General features: G+C 35.5%; 1 protein-coding gene across 1 annotated transcript in view; it reads left to right on the top strand.

Annotated features, from left to right (window-relative positions):
• The window catches only part of ADGRL4 (adhesion G protein-coupled receptor L4), a 110,343-nt gene that overhangs the window by 44,134 nt on the left and 47,034 nt on the right, over window positions 1-19,175 (top strand). Inside the window, exon 3 of the mRNA XM_044238532.1 lies at window positions 13,602-13,754. Coding sequence (XP_044094467.1) covers window positions 13,602-13,754 — 153 coding nt within the window. The remainder of the gene's footprint in view (window positions 1-13,601; window positions 13,755-19,175) is intronic.

The following is a 19,175-nucleotide window of genomic DNA, read 5'->3' as shown; positions in this document are numbered from 1 at the left end:
ATGTATAAATTTATTTTTATTTTTATTTTTTTTTACTCAGAAATGCTATAAAGCAGTCAAGTGACTGATGATTTGAGACCAGCCAGACATAAATGATGAAATAATAGTTCTGTGACGTGCTTTATGACAAAAGCAGACTTATCTTCAAAATATAAACAAACATCATATTTAATCCTGCTAGTATGAAAAACAGGAATACGAGATTTATTTTTCACAGTCCCAAAGTAGATCTCAAATATCCAAATCTAATCAGAGGTTTCTGTCTCACTAAAGACACTTCACAAGGCAGAGAAAGATCATCTTGGTAGCACTCTGGAAGTGAACATACCCCTAAGTAGACAGTCAGAGGAGTTTGGGATCAGGGAGGAAGAGCATGCAGGGGCACAAAGGAGCAAAGTGGGATCAGGGCAAAGGAAATACAGAGTATGAATTGCCTACTGAACAGCATAGTCTATGTTGCAATTTGCTCATATGATTCTTGCCCCTTACAAAGCATATACCAAGTCATAAGCATACCAAGCATACCAAACAAAGCACATACCAACGTGAGAAAAAGGGTATGACATACTCAGATCTGGGTGTAAATGAGAAGACTCAGTGTTATGATGTCCTTATTGGACAAGCGTTTATTGTGCCTCTACTATGGAGCAGATATATACAAATGTCTGAAAATACAAATATCAATAATTTATGGTGTTCTTCCTTGATACTCTCACAGTTCAAAATCGAGGACATATTTGTAGAGAGTTCATCAACTGATAATAATAAAATATGGGAAACTTGTTTTAATAACAATAAAATAGGAAAACAAGTGTTTATGTATACCACGGTTTTGCATATCAAGTTTACTTAAAAAACGGTAAGCATCTGTGGCCATTTTTTCTCAAGCAGATTGGCACCACAGTTTGTATCAATTAAAATTTGTTATTTGATTAGCTTTATGTAGTACTGTATTTTGCACATTTTGAGATGTGTGTCAGATTTGAAAGTATATGTCACCAATAAGATGGAAAAATCATTGAAATTAAATTTCTGTATTTTTTCTCTCAACAAATAAAAACTAGGTATGTTACATTTATACAGACACATATATATACATATATGTACATATATATTTATTAGTCATAAAATAAAACACATATATAACATTTCACTCTAATTTAGAAGGCTATATGATATGATTTACGGCAAGTATCTAAAGAAAAAAATGTCATCCTGACATTGTCAAGATAAAGTTCATGCTTGGATGGAGAAGACAGGGAGAGAAAGGAATCAAAGGTGTCTTCAACATGTGTCTGCACAAGGACTTGTGAAATAATGGTGTGGATAAAAAGAACTTGAGGGAGGCAAATGGTTGTCATCCTTGAAGAGGAAGGTAATAAATTAAAAGTTTCTATAGTTAATTTAGGGAATTGTTGAAAGAGATAAGTAGGACTATCTAGTAGCTATTGAATTAAAATTCAGAGAGAGATTAAGGATGTAGACCAAAAAAAAAAAAAAAAAAAAAAGGCATGTAGGAGTGTCCCCAGGGTAACAGTTGAATACAGAGAGTGAATGTAATCTCTGAGAAGGACAAAGGGCTGCTAACTGAGGCATATTAGGGATGCATTAAATGTTGATTGCAGATAGCCTGAAATCCTGCCCATGCTTCGCTCTCTGGGCCCTGTACTATAACTGAAGGATTTGAAAAATGAGCGTTAGGCTTTTGCCCCACCAAAAATTAAAATATAACATAGATTTGAACATTAAACAAATGCTATTTTTTCATTTTAGTCTGATATCAAGATGCACTATTGACTGATAGAGATATAAGTTGTGTTTGTTCCCATTTCTTTCTCAGAAATTAAGACAGTCATATCTCTTGGAATAGATAATAAAATGTGCAAGACTTAGGTGAAATTGATATCACCAATGTAGGCAGCGGGAAGAATATCACTCAGACATGGGACAAGCAAAATCCTAGTTTAACTAAAAAAAAAAAAAAAATTTAGACAAAACTAATAGTTTTGCTTTTCAATACCATCTGTCACACCTAAATGTAGTAAATACAGAGGAAAAAGTTATAATCCCAAGTTATGGACGGTAGCATATCATCATTATACTATGTACAGTTGGGTGACAGGGGTAATCCCAAATAATATTAGAATAAAATGTGAAAGATGATTAGAGTCAACTCATGATACAGTAAAGAGAGTACTATGTAGTTATATGGATAAATGTTTAAACTTTTAGTAAGTGTAGATTGGATATAGGGGTTTTTTTTTTCCAAAACATTTTATTACATTGATCAAGTGTCATTAAGTTTATGGTATCTTAAAATCAAGGAAACAAGAATGCATTGATTGTCAGGCTGCCAGTGTTATAGGTATATACTTTGATAGTAAATGTGTCATCCCTATCTTCTTGGTTCATTGACTTATTTTTCGATTTGCTTTAAACTTTAAGTACATTAATTATTAACAAAATATAGCTGAATTTCATCTGTAATCTAATCTAATAAAATGAGTCTTATAATGGGAAATATAGGTTTCTTTCATTTGGTTTAACAGTTGAATTTGATAAATATTTTTATTCCAGCAAAATTATTTCATATTAGATATTTTATTTTGTTTATAGTTTCATTTTCTTCCTCTTTATTTTAACTTTGAAATTTACTATTCACCCCTCTTTTCTTTGCTTTTTTGAAAATTCAGGTGTGAATTTTTGGTCCATTTCCTACGTAGGGGCTAAGGGCAGGACACCCCAAGATGGGGTCTCTTTAGTGTGAAGATTCTTTTCAGTTAAAAAGCAATCAAAACTAAGTAGATTCAGGAAAAGCTCTTTACCTCCCCCTTAACTTCTCAGAAAGAATTTAATAAAGGACCTGTTCCAGGAAGAGAGATATCACCAAAGATAACTATCTTTTACTACAAACTAGGTGTGGTAGACAGGGAAGAATCTAGCAAGGCTTGTTTGATCGAAGTCGTCTATGACCCACGCATTCTGAGTGGCTCAACAAATATTTATCCAGCATTTGCTCTTGTTGTGATGAGCACTGCATAGTACAGGAAAGTGATGAACCACTTAACTCTACATCTGAAACCAATTTTACCAAATATGTTAACTAACTAGGATTTAAATAAAAACTTGAAATCTAAAAACAAACAACAAAAAATGTACTCTTTTTCATCATCCTGCGAATTGCATTCCTTCCCTTTGAAGTCCCAGATCCTAGCCTCCTTCTCCTTATTTCAGAATGACATGAATACCTCCTTTTGCCTGACTGTTGTTGATATTTCCATGTCTGGGTGGATTCCCCTACTATAAAATTTTATTTTCTCCTGTTCATCTGCCTCATGTCAATCTGATTCTTAATCCAGCTAGAAGGACCTTGAATGGGGTAGGAAATTCTTGCTCTCTGACACCTATTCCTGGTACTCAGAATCAAATCCATGTTTTTATTCTTCACTAAAATTAGGTAACAACACTTCCTTTCTGCAATGTGTTTTGCTTATGCTCTGTACCCTATTCTCACCTTGACCAACGTGATCCCAGCTCTATGAACTCAACTATGTCCCTGCTATTAACTTTTCCTTTGAGTAAATGTAAGAATCCAAATTATCTCTTATTTTGAACATTCCTAATCCTACAATCATTCATTTGAATTTGTATACTGTAGGGTTGATCATATCCACCATTATTACACCTCGGTCTAATCTTCCTCTGTGTTAAGGCCTATCTACTGAATTACTTTATTATTTAATTAAACCATTATCTTGAATGTTTACCTCACACAGAGTACATGGGTGGGTCACCTACTCTCTGAATTCGTGCTTTTCTACAACTGTTTCTCACTGCATTGAGTGGAAGATTTCTTTAGCTGGCTAGAGAACTATAGGATCAGTTATTTTATCCCAGTGACTTACACATGCTATCCTACTGCCTCTCAGGTATGTTAGTGAGAATCTGATACTATTTTAATCATTTTCCTTTGTTAACTGGCATCTTTTTTTGTATGAGAGCTTGTAAGGTTTTTCTACCATTGATTTGATTTTCCCCTTGAATATGTATTACTTTAATGATTAGAAACAAAAATCAATAAAACGAGTTTCTCAAAACCTATTTTATAACTATAACTGAAATACCAAAAAGACTCTAAGAGTGTTATTCATCTTTACTATTATACTTAATAGATACAATGGAATGAAAAAAAAATTAGAATCATTGATTCATAATTTGAAATAAGTGTATGAGGATTTTTATCTTGCCCTCTGCAGCCAATGAGCAAGAGAAGTGGCTTCCAGTGTCTAGAGAAATTAGATGGCTTGTTTTCTTTTTTTGCCTACTCTATTTATACTTAGTTTTGCTTGTTTGCTCTAAAATGTATGTTTTAATAGTTCTGACAAAGAGAGAACCAAAAATGATCATAGCATAAAATAAGAACATTTTCTCAAGTGTTACATTTCCTTCGGAAAATAAGTAAATGCAAAAACAGCCTGAGACCATTCTACACCTTGGGTGTGGGGCTGGGGGATATATATATAAAATAGATTAATATTATATACTTATATAATTATATAATATTATATATATACTTATATAATATATACTTATTATATTATGTATATATATATCCATCTTTGGAAAACCTGATCCATAATCAAAGGCACACTTTTCTTTTCAAAAAACTTGAAATAATATTTGTAGTTTTGAATAGTTTAAGAAAATTTTTTTCATTGAAGAAATTCTTTAAAATAATGAATACCCAGTGGACTTGATTCTTCTGTAATCCAAATTTCCTTGCCGTGATAATTCTAACATTTTACATTTGATATATCTGATTTTTCTTTACTAAATTGGACTTATCAAATCAATGGTCATAGAAAACGTGAGTTTATACTATGTATTTTATAATCAACAATGGAAAAGTGAAAAGGATTTCTTCAATACTGGATTTACTTATTTATTATCTAATAATTTTTTATTTGTTATCTAATATTACTTACATTTATCTAATATTATCTTCTTAATAATTCTGCAAATGTGATTCTGTGTCTGTGGAAGGGTGGGTTATGTGTGTATCATATTCTGGCCTTCACTTAAGGTGCAAGAGAAATTCTTAGAGGGGAAGAAAAATATAACTCTGTCTTTCTTTTCCTTGTCTTGGATAGAGGATGTAATGACATCATTTCAGTGTGGAAGCAATAACTCCAGCTCTTTTCTTGGATGGCTGAACCCATTCTAATTCCACTGTCGTTCTTTCATCTTTCCCTTCTCTTGACCTTTTCTCCCCCTTACCTGTATGTTTACCTTAATATTCCCAAGAAGAGTACAAACCGCAGAAAGTCCATAATTGAGGAGGCTAATAATGATGATTTTTCTAAGTTCATTAGAGTGTTGGGTATGAGAAGAGAATTGTCAGTGCTGCTGGAAATAAATGAGCCCAGCAGGCTGCCTTGGGGAGAAAAATAGAAGGAAAAAGGTAAAGCTTTGGCATTGCCCCACCTTTGACATAGAGGATCTGTTTCACAAGGAGTCACATAATAGTTATAGTCATTTTAGTGTTCAAATTTACGGAGCAATACTGGCAATCGTGTCCGGAGGGAGAATGTGTGTAGAAGCAATGCTGCTGTTAAGGTTCTGTGGCTTTCAAGTTGTTATAATCCATTTGAGCCCTGCCAATAATATCTCAAGTGCTTGCAAAAAGAAGATAATATTTTCTTTTTTTAATTATTTTTCCCTAAGTGAGGACATTAGATTAACAAAAATGGAACACAAATTGTGTTCAGCTTCTGGAATGCCAGTGTCTTAATAAACCATAAAAAAAACTTATAAAATTCTACTTTATCATACATAAAGTCATATAATTGTATGGTTTGTTGCCAAAAAAATGTTATTACTTGGGTAATCGATATCACTCTTGGATTTAGAGAATTAGATGCCCATTAATGGTGCCTTGTTTAGAAGACTACTTTATGACTAAGTACACCTCAGTCTACAATGCAGAGATACAAGGTAGAGCCAGCTAGTCTTAGGATAAAAACTGTGTACAATAGATTTTCCCTCTACACTGCATGGTTTAGCTCATTTGAGGTTTGCTTTGTCATAAGTAAACTAGAGATAATACCAATCATTGTGTTATTGTAATAATAAATAAAATGAGCAGACTAGCAGAATGTCTGAGAAATGTTTTCTCTCTTCTTTCAGATTATTAGGTATAAACTGCACAGATCTCGGTTTTTTGTATAAGCTCACAATAACAAAATGAGTAGCTAGCCGCTAACCACAGGAACACGTTGCCCAAAAATAGGTTGAGAGAGGATTCTAGCATTTACACCTGTTTATTATTTACACTTCTGTGTGGCTTTCTGGTAAGCTGGACTGAACCTTGTTGGAACTGCCGAGGTTTTTCTTGCCAACACTGGGAACGAAAATAAGCTAAGGGGCTTTCTTGGTCCCTGTTCTCTGTTCTCACATCCTAACCTCTGGATTGTATTACTCAGTTGGTCAGAAGAGCCAAACCCAAGTAAAAACATACAAAGAACAGCTACAACAACAAAAGGAAAAACAAGAGTGCAATAATGCCACAGCCATGTTCATTAAACTACCGAGATGAAAGCAGAAGGAGTCAGGAGACAGGGTCCACCCTGGGTGGCTCAGTGGGTTAAGCCGCTGCCTTCGGCTCAGGTCATGATCTCAGGGTCCTGGGATCGAGTCCCGCGTCGGGCTCTCTGCTCGGCGGGGAGCCTGGTTCCCTCTCTCTCTCTCTGCCTGCCTCTCCATCTACTTGTGATTTCTCTCTGTCAAATAAATAAATAAAATCTTTAAAAAAAAAAAAAAAAAAAAAAGAAAGACAGCAGGCTTGCTACAATGCACTAGATGCCAGGCTTTTGATTCTGACACCTCCTCTGGAAGAGGAGGGAGCCTTGAGTGTTACCTCGTGATTAAATAATTTATGACTGCATGATCAACTGCCCAATTGTTAATACTATCTTAATGTCCTAAAGGCACCTCAGTCTTTTCCTTGGTCAAAGCAAACTCCCTCATTAGCCCCAAAGGAAGCTCCTCTTCTGCTTCTCCCTGTCCTTGTAATTGGATCAGTTTATCAGCCAGACTTCTTCCAGTGGGAATCTGGGAGTCATCCCTGCCTTCTCCCTCTCCAGTTAATCCATATCTAATTAATCTCTAATCCCCACTGATATTTTTAAAATTATCCTATTATCAAAAATTTAAACACACAAAAGTAAATAATATTAATAATAAAAGATCCACATATAGCCATTATCCAGCTGATACAATTTTCAATTCATGCCTAATCAAGTTTAACCTAACCAATTTTTTTTTTCTCTCCCCACATCATTGATTTTTAACCTCTAAATATTTCCAAAATATAGCTTACCCCACTTTCTCCTTGATTCTGCTTTGGTTGGTTCGTCATGTCTTGTAGTGTTCTGCCCTGTCTACTGGGATCTTAGCTAATTTTCATTATCTTTCCAAACCTGTTTTGAAATTCAAATCTAATCAGATTTCTCCACTACATAAATCTGATGATGGCCATTATTTTACTCAGTGAATATAGTCCCAAATTCTTGGCAAGTGTTTTCTGAGTTTAGGCCATGCCTACCCACACAGTCTTGTCCTTCACCTTCTACGCTTCTACCCAGTGTTCAACAACATAGCTCTGTTGTACATTATGCAGCTCGCGCAGGCCTCCAAGCCTGGGATAAGCTCTTTCCTTTGAAAGGATTACTGGGAGCCCCTTTAGTTTGTCTAAATTCTTATACTTCAGTGCTTGGCTCCAGCATCCCCTCCTGTTCTAAACCTTCCCTGTAAATAACCTTCACCCTTCTATCTTGAAAACTTGCCCAGGGAACCATTCTCCTCTCTGAGTTACCACTGACTGCTAAATAGCCCTTGTGTTTGTTACACACCCTGCCTCCTAAGAATGTAGGCCTTCGTCCATCCTCTCCAGTAGTTATGGATCCTGTTGTGTTACCGGATGAGGGTGCTTTTGTTCTCGACTGCTCAACTCAGTGTGTTCGGCATGAACCATGAAAAAAATTTTTGCTGAAGGAATGTTAATATTTCTCTTTAACGGTTTTTGATAAATGTTAAAAATTTTTTTATCTCCAACTTAATGGAGTAACAGTGAATTTCTCAAGTGATATTCTAATCTAAATACTTAGTTTATAATCCCACAAGGAGGCTTAAACTTAGAGTTACAGAGAGTGGGTAAGGGAACTGGTCAATTGATTTGCACAATGGAAATTAGAGCACAAAAGAAGCAGGCTTCTGTTTTCCTGTATTATATCCATCCAAAGAAACTTTCTCCTTGAAAATTAATTATTATGAAGTTGGACACTGGAAATGTTAAGACTATTTAAATACTTCAAATTTATATATTACTTCATGAAGGTAATTTCTTGCCTATCTCCACTATCTTGAGGGAAACGAGGAGGTTACTTTTAGATAAGTGCTATTTTACAAAACAAGATTTGACTCAGACCATTAGGGAATTAGTCCTTTTTGCATATCCAGTTCAGAAGATTGGGAGAGAGATAACAAAATACTTTTAGTTCCCAATTCTTGATAAGAAAGCTAATAGGTCAAGTGCTCAAAACCACACAGTAGAGAAAGACACAAAAATCATTGTTAATCTCTTTTTTTCTGGCTATTAATAATGTTACCCAACACTTTTAAAAATGTGGTGGAGTCCAATAACTTATTGCCATGTTAATTTATTTTTAGAAACATAATCAGTTGATAGAAAGTGTCTCATTTTCTTGGACTCTGACCAGTGCTTCAGACCTAGTGAGTCCTTTTTCTCAGTATTTTTGCATATCATTTTTCAGCTATAGACCACAAGGGATACAATCTTCCTCGTTCTCTTTATTACCAATAACTGATCTGAGAGCACAATTTCTTCTAAAGTTAATATAAACTTTTCCCAGTATGCTGTAAAAGGAGTCAAATTTTGAGATAAAAATTGAAACTTTTATTTTAATAAGAACTCAATTATATGCTACTGTGTTAACTTGCTTTAGAATGTGAACTCTGACAGCAGGGCACATATCCTGACTTTTTGATTAATTTTTACTTATTTCCCAGTATAGACCATATTCACATTTGGGAACTAGGAGACTCCATAAATATTTGAGTAACTAAATGATTGAATCAAACCCAGCGTTATGAAATATTTTTCTTTTACTTGATTTAGATGATTGTGTTCAATCTGCGAGCTGCTCTCAGTTAATTTGAATAAACTGGTTTTGTGTATGCATACATAAACATATATGCTTGCTCCAAGTATATATGTATATACTGTCATTAGAGTTATAGACTGTATTTCTGTGTACAGAATAAATTAAAAATTAAATAGACATGTTAATAAAGTATTACCTCTTAATAAAGTATTACATTTTCAGCACAGTTTATATAAAGCCATTCAAAATTTATCTTACTTGGGTGCCTGGGTGGCTCGGTTGGTGAAGCATCTGCCTTCAGTTCAGGTCATGATCCTGGGGGTCTAGGGATTGAACCCCCGTGTCAGTCTCCCTGCTCAGGCGGGAATCTGCCTCTCCTTCTCACCCTCCCCTTGCTCCAGCTTGCTTGCTCTGTCTCTTTCTCTCTCTCTCTCTCGAACAAATAAACTCTTAAAAAATAATAAAATAAATTACTGAAATTTTAAAAATTGAACTGTGAGAAAACTAATTGTAAGACCATGCATTATAGATTACTTACAAATATCTTTATTATTATACCTGTGTAAAGATAAGTGATTCAAACCTGTTCCCAAAATTCAGAAGCTCCCTTCCACATAGAGAAGAAATAACGTGACACACTAAGGCCAGGTTGCTGTTAAGAATTTTAAGCAGGAACCAGATTTCTAGCAATTTAAATAGCAATAGTAGTATTTTGTAAATAAAGGAGATTAGCAGCCTGTATATAGTGTTTACTACATGCTAGGCACCACTCTAAAAGTTGTCTGAATGTCAATTTCGTTAGTCCTCTTGACAATTATCTGAGGTAGTCACAACATACTTTCCATTTTACAGTAATCTTTCTATCACAGTAACTAGCACATAATAAACACTCAGTAAATGGTAGCTATTACCACATGAACTCTCTTATAATGTAGTATTTAGGAAAAATGAGATCACTTTGACATTCAGAATGCTCCAGGCTTGAATCAAACTTTGCCACTTATTAGTTGTGTACCTTTGGGCAAGGTAATCCAACTTTTTGTATTTCAGTTTTATTGTAAAATAGGAATCACATCTGCATCATTAGGTTTATATGAGGATTAAAAACAAGTGTAGACAATGTATCCAAAGTGCTTAGTACAATGCCTGGTTCATTGGGAGTCTTCAGTGAATGGTAGTAATCATGTCTGACAACCATGTCTTAAAATGTGCTCTCATGGACGCCACATGGTGTCCTAGACTACCCTGCAGTCAGGTGGGAGGTGAAAGATATCAATTATGTTAGTTTCTTCTCCTTCCATAACATTTTTTAATAGTTCCATAATGCCTAAAATTATGTTCAAATAAAACTATATAAAAATGTAATGCGCGAAAACCTCATCCTTCCAGACTCCATGAAATCTCTTCTGCCTTCTTTCCCCACCCGAGTAAAAGGAATGAGGCCATCATTTACTCTGGCAGAGTCTTCTTTCACCACATATGCACTTTTCTGGTCTCTGCTTACTCGTCCCCTCTTGTCAAGGTCTCCAGATTCTGAAGGGCAGAAATAGAACTATAGTTCCTCTTTCATCCTCCATCAGAGGCACAATATCAAAAATCAACACAAATCAAAAACATACAAAATAAATGATTGGCCAAGGGAAGAGGAACAACTATTAATGCAATGGATATGTCTAATTTAAATGATGTTTATTGATTAAAGAAATTACAGAAACTTCAAAAATATAATGTTATCTTCCCTTTTGAGTTCCCATTAATTTATGTATGTTTGCTATTAATCAACTATATTTTCTTATATTTGGTAAAATTTTTGGTATTCACATATATCTGGTTTCATTATTCAAATGCAACTATATTTGTGGAACAATAAATATGGCAGAGAGCTCTGACTGTTCAAAATCTTTTCTTTCTTCTTCCTGGCCTATAACCACCAGCCTCCCTTGTAGTTAAATGTGTCCATTTGAATGAATTCTGGTGAATAGAATGTGGACCAAAGTGATGGATGACTCTTTTGTGCTCCATTCTACCCTAACTCCCTACCTGGATCAATACAGAGAGCCTGGAGACCCAATGGGTGGTGGAGCCATTAGATGGCAAGAGCCTGGGTCCCTGAACCATTGTGTCAGGATGCCTGAAACACTAATCTTGGTCTCTGACTATAGCAGTAAATAATCTTTTTATTGTACTGAGCTCTAACATGTTTAAATACATTTAAAGCACTTAGCTTGAAAATCTTATCTTACCTGTCCATAGTCATTTTTGAAAAAAGAGAGGAATTCACCCCTAGTTTCTACCATATGTTAATGTCTACACATATATCCTTAGTGTTTGCAAATGAGTAAGTGGAAATAAAACTTAAGTTAAAAATAGAATTTTTCTAAATTCTGTGTCTGGGTGCCTGGGTGGTTCAGTTAGTTAAGCTCAGATCATGATCTCAGAATCATGGGATCAAGCCCCATTGGCAGGGATTCTCCTTGTCCCTCTCCTTCTGCCCCTCCCCCATTGAGGGCTCTCTCTGTCTCTCTCAAATTAAAATTAAAAAAAAAAAGAATGCAACTAAAGTGTGGAAAATAAAGATTTTCCTTCTGAAATCACTACTTCAATATCTTTCCATTTCCCAAAATAGACTCATAATTCATTTGATAAGATCTTATTATACATTTTGGCATTTTAAAATAATTCTCACAGAAGCAGCAGGAGGCAACAGTTAAGAGAACAGGCTTTGGAACCAAACTACCTGGCTCTGTAACTAGCTGTGTGATATTGGCAAGTTACTTTTTTCTCTCTATTCCTTCTTTTCTTCAGCAGTAGAGGGGGTAACAATGGTACCTTCTTCCTGGAGCTTATGTAAGGATCCGATGAATTCATATTTATAAAACATTCAGGAAAATCTCCAACTCTTCGTTACCACTGTATGTCTGCAATAGCCTGTGTACAAATTAAATATCATATCGTTTGTTCTTAAAGAGAAATTAAACTTGGTTTGATAAAAACGGGGGATGAAAATTAAAGATATTTTTTGAACTTGTTTTTAGAGAGATTCCCCTATGGTTTCTCTCTGTGCTCCCCAATTTGGCTTCCCTCTACCTTCAAAAGTGTTTCAGTTACCCTGTGCTTGCATCTTTGTTCAACATTCTATCTTCCTTTTCCTGACCTTTCTTCTCTCCAACCAATGCTTCTCTATCCTGCATTGGCCAGCGTGGGTCCATTAGTTTCTGAGGGCTGCCTTGACAACTAGCACAAACTTGGAGGCTCAAAACAACACAAATGTTGTTCCAGAACCTCCCTGGTTCTGGAAGATAGAAGTCTGAAATCAAGGTGTTGGAAGGGTCATGTTCCCTCCAAAGGGTCTAGGGAAGAATCCTTTCTTGTCTCTTTCTCACCCTTAGTGGTTGCCAGCTCTTCTGTTCATGGCGTCCCTTGGCTGGCAGCTGCATCACTTTCAGCGCCTCCTCTGTTTCCACGTAGGCTTCCCCTCTGTGTCTTCATGTCCAAATTTCCCATACCATATCCACAAGGATACCAGCCACTGGATTAGGGCCCGACTAATTCAGTGTAACGTCATCTTAACTTGATTACATCTGCAAAGGTCCCATTTCTAAGGGACCTCTACTCACAAGACACAGGATTAGGACTTGAACATATCTTTTTGCAAGATGTAATGCAACCCATAAGATTTAATGTCACCTAAAAATATTCTCTCTCTCCTCCAGTCCATTATGATCCCATCTGAAAAGCCCTTGTTTTCTGTTTTATTTACTTGACAGGTAGTATAAATTTCTTTCTGATTTTTTAAAGGGCTTGTGAACCTATATATTTTTTGTTAAATTGTATTACAAGAATAGAAGGTAAGGACCCTGGACCATGATATAAGTTTTTTTTGTATGCTCTTCTATAGGACAATAAAACACACATAGTATTCAATGAATAAATTCATTAATAAGTGAATAAATTCATTAATAAGTGAAGAGGTGTCGACCTAGTGTTGCAAAATTCTTCTAGGGAATAAATAATAAAAATAAATGGTACATGATTAGAGCATGTCAATTTGTAATCTCTGATGTTTTAACTTATGGTATGCTTTTGACTAGAGAGTATTGTAAATTTACAAAGAAGTATGATGTATTGACATTATTATTATTAAATTACACATGAAATTTGGAATAGGTTCAATAATCATGCTCAGTATTTTCAGAAGTAAGAGATTCTGTTTTGCTTTGCAACTACAAAGGAAGTGTCACATTATAAATAAAAATGAGAAAAGTGTGGAATGTAGATTGTACTGTTAACCGTTCCTAAATATTGACATCGCATTACCTTAAACTGTTTAACAGTCGCAGTTCCCAAATACTGGTGGAAAATGCTAGAAATTAAATCTCAGTTATATAAAAATAATGTCTTAAATTGATATGTCCACAGATGATAACGAATGTGGAAATTTGACCCAGCCCTGTGGTGAAAATGCCAACTGCACTAACACAGAGGGAAGTTACTACTGTATGTGCGTCTCCGGTTTCAGATCCAGCAGTAACAAGGACAGGTTCATCACTAATGATGGAACCATCTGCAAAGGTAAGTTTGACCACCTAACTTAAATTTGTACCGATCTCTTGCTGCTTCTTACCTCCAGAGATGAAATATTATCTGAACCAAATTCTACCTACCCTTGAGTGTACCCTAGTTGTGCAGTTTTTAGTAAGTTCCTCAATTCCTTTCATTCTCTAATGCTGTATAATCAGTTACTATGGAATATTTATCTAAGGATATAACGAAAATACTTGGGGGGAGAAAATCAAGCAGTTTACAAGGAAAAAAAATCATGAAAGTATGTGATCTAGCATGGTGACAAACAACAGAATAAATATTTACACTTTAATAGGTTGACTCAAAAAAAATATCATTTGTGGGGCGCCTGGGTGGCTCAGTGGGTTAAGGCCGCTGCCTTCGTCTCGGGTCATGATCTCAGGGTCCTGGGATCGAGTCCCGCATCGGGCTCTCTGCTCAGCGGGGAGCCTGCTTCCTCCTCTCTCTCTCTCTGCCTGCCTCTCTGCCTACTTGTGATCTCTCTCTGTCAAATAAATAAATAAAATCTAAAAAATATATATATATCATTTGTATGGCAAGATATTGATGCTTTTATAGACATGCACTCTGAGATGGGCTCTACATTTTCTTGGAAAATATTCAGAAAGGCATTAGTTATAAAAAAATTGTTCCAGTGCTTTTAGAATTATTTATTAAGGTCTGCATTAAATGTAACTACTAATGTTCAGAAAAACTAATGTCTGTAGTTTCAAAATAGGGTCCTATTTAGAAAATCATGTCAGGTTTACTAAAATGTCCTCTGGGATGATAATAATTTCATCCCTAAATTCCTATGTGAAATATCACTCTGAATCCGAAGAGAGTGTCTAGAAGTTTTTAAATGTCCTTCTATTATAATTTGGTCATGCATTTGATATACCAGATCCTATAGAATTTGGATTATAGTCTGAGAAATTAAGATTGTTTAGGAAATTCAAAGAGTTGAACAATTTTCAGAGGCAAATTCCCCGAAACCAAAGATTTGAACTTTGAAAGCAAGTTAAAAATCATCTTCATCATGGTTTATACAAAACTGTCCAATTTACCAACAACTAGCTTAATTAATTATGGCTGATAGTGATCTGCAGAATTCATACAGGAACTGAGGCCCTGAGAGTGAAGTCATTGGCCAGGAGAAGAGACTAGATAACTCAAGACTCTGCCTGAAACGTGGACAAGGGTGATGTGCTGCTTCTACTTTACATGGTTAGATAAAAGAGAGATATCCAAGTTAATTTAGATCACACTGAAGCCTTTGATTAGTTCCCTACTGAGATTCTCGTCAGTAAGTGAAGGAGAAGCCTAACAATGTTATTATTAACACATGATAAGTTAGGAGACAATGTTCAAAGAAACTTTATCAATGAAATGTCTATATCTTGTCTCATGTACCTATGGTTTCATAACATTTACTCTGCTATATAAACAGAAAAAGAATGTATTCTCATTTGATAGCCAAGGGACGTGCAGGCTACTCCAGATTCACATGTTTAGGATAAAGAGAGGTTTAGAACCACAGTTTTGTATCTGGAAAGCCACGGGAGGCAAAAATGTGTGGCCGTCTAAATCTTAGGCATTGATCTGATTCATACAAATGCAGTGGATCATGTTTTTGCATGAGAATAAAGGATTTAAAATATGAGAAAATAGGACAATTTTTGTTGGATAATATTTTTTTCAGTATTTTATTTATTTGATAGAGAGAGAAAGAGAGAGAGAGCATGAGCTGGGTGGGGAGGGGCAGAGGGAGAGGGAGAAGCAGACTTCTGTCTGAGTAAGGAGCCGGACATGGAGCTAGATTCCAGGACCCTGAGATCATGACCTGAGCCAAAGGCAGACCTTTAACTGACCAGGCCACCCAGGCACCTTGAGTTGGAGGATAAATTTTATCTTTAGTGTTTTCAGCAAAAAGTTTTACAGTATATTGCTTTACAGTACATTCAGGAAGTAATCTATGAAGCTCTGTCCAGAAAATGTGTAATATCTCACTATTTGTTCTTCTCAAGCCCCTACTCTTGTTGCTAGTCTTCTTGGAATGTTACGTGTGTGTGTGTTGTGTGTGTGTGTGTGTGTGTTATGCATTTTACCTTTATTAGTTAAGTTCTAATTAGAGAGCTCTCTAAGCTTTACTAGAAATGCTCCAGTTAATGAAGAAACAGAACTTGTAACATCTAAATCATTTAAATTTAATACAATTTTAACGATGCTCTCCACTCCCTCTTGTCTCTGGAACACATCTGTCTTTTCATCTGAGCGTGTTTACTTTTAATACGCCCCAATTCACAAAAGGCTATATTTCTCTGTCTGTTTGTGTTCCCTACAAGTAGAGAATTCCTGTATTAGAAAAAAAAATTGAATCACAGACACAGAGAAAATACACACACACACACAGATGATTGAATGCCAAAGTTTTATGGAAGTATAACATATTTGTAATTGCAGACTCTGTCTCCCAATATTCCTTTATTATTGAAATACTGTGGAATGGGCCTAAGTTTTGGCTAATTCCCTTTTTTAAGTAATCAGTAAACACAAAAACTATATTAAAACCCAGCACCCAATATTGAGTCCTTCAGCTTCTACCTGTTTTGTTTGATGGATTATTCACTGGAAAACTCATTCGCTGGAAAATGGTTATTTCCCACCAATTTTATTGTCCTTAAGGATTAAGCTTTTTTGAGAAGCAGAACAACCTTAGTTAGTTTTTTTTTTTTTTAACCTCTCTTGTCCTATAGTAATTTTCATTATGCATTATGATAATCTTCAGGGACTTTGAGCAGAAAACTATAATTCTGTTTCCATTTATGTTAGTAAATCACCTTGTACTGTATCACGTCTGATTTGAAAGTCTAGCTTATCCTTAAGTTTGACATGTCTGGTAATTATATTCATTAAGAACTTCTATAAAAAGACAATGTTCTAAGAACCCCAATTCAGGGCAAGAAATGACCCAAGCAAAATTCTTTACTTTAGTCAATATTCAAATACTATTGTCCATAGAGAAGGTAATTTTGTTGCAGAAGGTTTTGAGGGAAATTTAGCATCCTGAACATTTGCTTTCCCTTGGAATTACAGTAAAACAGAATTTCAGATTCCCTCATTCCCAAGAGACATGGTTCCAGATTCACATTTCACAAATGAGGAAACCGACGTATCCAATAAGACAGTGAATTCTTCCAAGGCCAGATGAGTACAACCCAAGAACTCCTTCCCATTTACCATGTGCCGAAGAGCAGTGTTTACTGCTTATAATTTTCTATGTCCTATTGACTTGGCTACACTGATCATTTCAGATTTTTTTTTCTGGCTTTGAATAATATTAACGTCCAATTTTGTCTTTGCAAATTACTCTCAGTAATTGCACATGTTATCTTTTTTCACAGTCTGTGAGTTAAACATTAGACAATTCAGTTATTGATGAAAATGATAAGAATCAAAACAATCATAGGATCATGTTCTGAAAGAAGATTATGATGAACTACTGCTGGGCCGGCACATTGTAGACATGAAAAACCAGCATAACCTTACTAATGAAAAAGGAGCAAGTGAATATTTTGATGTGCAAAACAAGTAAATGACTGTTATGATGTGCTTACGTTCGGCAAAATCAAGTTATTAGTATTAAGCTGAGTGTTAGGTTGGTGGTAGAAAAAGTGGATCAGTTATTAAATAGGTATGTCAGTTCTAGCCGCACTGAAATAATTGCAGAAGAGCAATTTAACTTTTATTAAAATGTGGTAGGGGTTCTTTTCCTCTTTTACATCTCCGGGGAGTACTAAGATGTAGCAATCTAATGAGACACTCATTATCAATCTGTTTTCTCCAAACTTACATATTCACGGGGCTCCTGCTATTAAGAAAACACAAAGTATGAATAGAATAACTGTACCTATTACATCTTGGGCACAACTTCAAAACACCTTCACATCCATTTCCTCTTTGTTATAAAATAGCATTCTTTTGAGATAAAAGGTATTTGTATAGTATTACGTAAAGTCACAAGGCTAATGAGTATTATAACTAGAATTTGAATTAAAATCTTCTACGGGTCTTTTACATGTAAGAAGAAGGATACACAGTGTTTTTATTAGATCCCAGCTAATGAGGCCCTGCAAGAGATTGCCGGAGAAGTGGGTATAGATCTTGCTGCAAAACAGCGGTCATGTTCATTTTGGTAAGCCGGTTGCATCTCATTTGAACATGGCATACTCTTTCAATATTTTATGATTCTCTCTATATTACTAGGTAGCAAGGGGCATAGAGTGATAAGCTAACCAAAGTAGGGGCACAGAGCCAGTGTGGTAGTTAGACACTCCCTTACTAGGTTAGATTCAGTGAACCCTACTACTAAGGCACAGAGTGAGAACAACATCAAATTCAGCAAACCTTACTTCCACATTTGAGTAAAAAGTTATAAAATCAAAAAGTATAAGCCAGAAAAGTCCAAACAATTTGGAAAACATGGCTTTGATGGGATAATTAAGATTTGAAAAACATTACTTTGGTAGGTTAATTAATATTCTCATATAACATTTGGAGTCAGAATATAAAAATTTACATAATCCTCATTTTGAATGTTGGTCTCCCAGGAGACTACCTCCTTATTTTCTTTTTACAGATTACCATTTTGTCACTTGGTGAATTCAGATGTTGAAATACCCTACTTGGTCCAACGCTGACATTCTGGGATAGTAACTGGCTAAGTGACTGGTGGTAGGAAGGCTTGAACTAGAGCAGAAACCCAACAAGCACTATGGGTGTGGAGGACACACAGAGAAGAACTGAAACACAGTCGGTTACGAGGACCAAGACTATATACCCTGTGTCCAAAACACAAAAGAGAGAGAGGATGGACATTAAGTTTGCCCAGATTTGTATGTTCCTGGGGCTCCTGGGTGGCTTAGCTGTTAAGTGTCTGCCTTCGGCTCAGGTCATGATCCTAGGGTCCTGGGATTGAACCCCACAGCAGGGAGCCTGCTTCTCCCTCTCCCACTCCTCCTGCCTGTGCTCTCTCTCTCTGTCAAATAAATAAATAAAAATCTTTTAAAAAGAAAGCTATTTATGTTGCTTAGAGATGGGTTTGGGACAATGTCTGCACCTTCAAATAATTTTAAAATTGAGAGAAATCAATATCTCATTTCCTGTTAGCAAATAAGGCATCTAAAAATAGGAAACATGGGCATTCAGAAAATACAAGCTTCATATCCATGAAATAAAATGTTCCGTTGATATCATAAACAGAACATTTTATTTCTGTTAACATCTTCATTGGGGTGTTATCCCCATTTAGATACAGTATACCACTGGGTATAGTACATGCTATATACTACTATATACTACTTTATTTTCCGTGTGTGTGTGTGTGTGTGTGTGTGTGTAGTCTCTAAACACACATATACAGAAAAGAGA

The sequence above is a fragment of the Neovison vison genome, chromosome 2 (assembly GCF_020171115.1).
Source record: "Neovison vison isolate M4711 chromosome 2, ASM_NN_V1, whole genome shotgun sequence".
Classification (NCBI taxonomy): domain Eukaryota; kingdom Metazoa; phylum Chordata; class Mammalia; order Carnivora; family Mustelidae; genus Neogale; species Neogale vison.
Note: the sequence above shows the minus strand (reverse complement) of the source record. Positions and strands in the feature narration are given on the sequence as shown.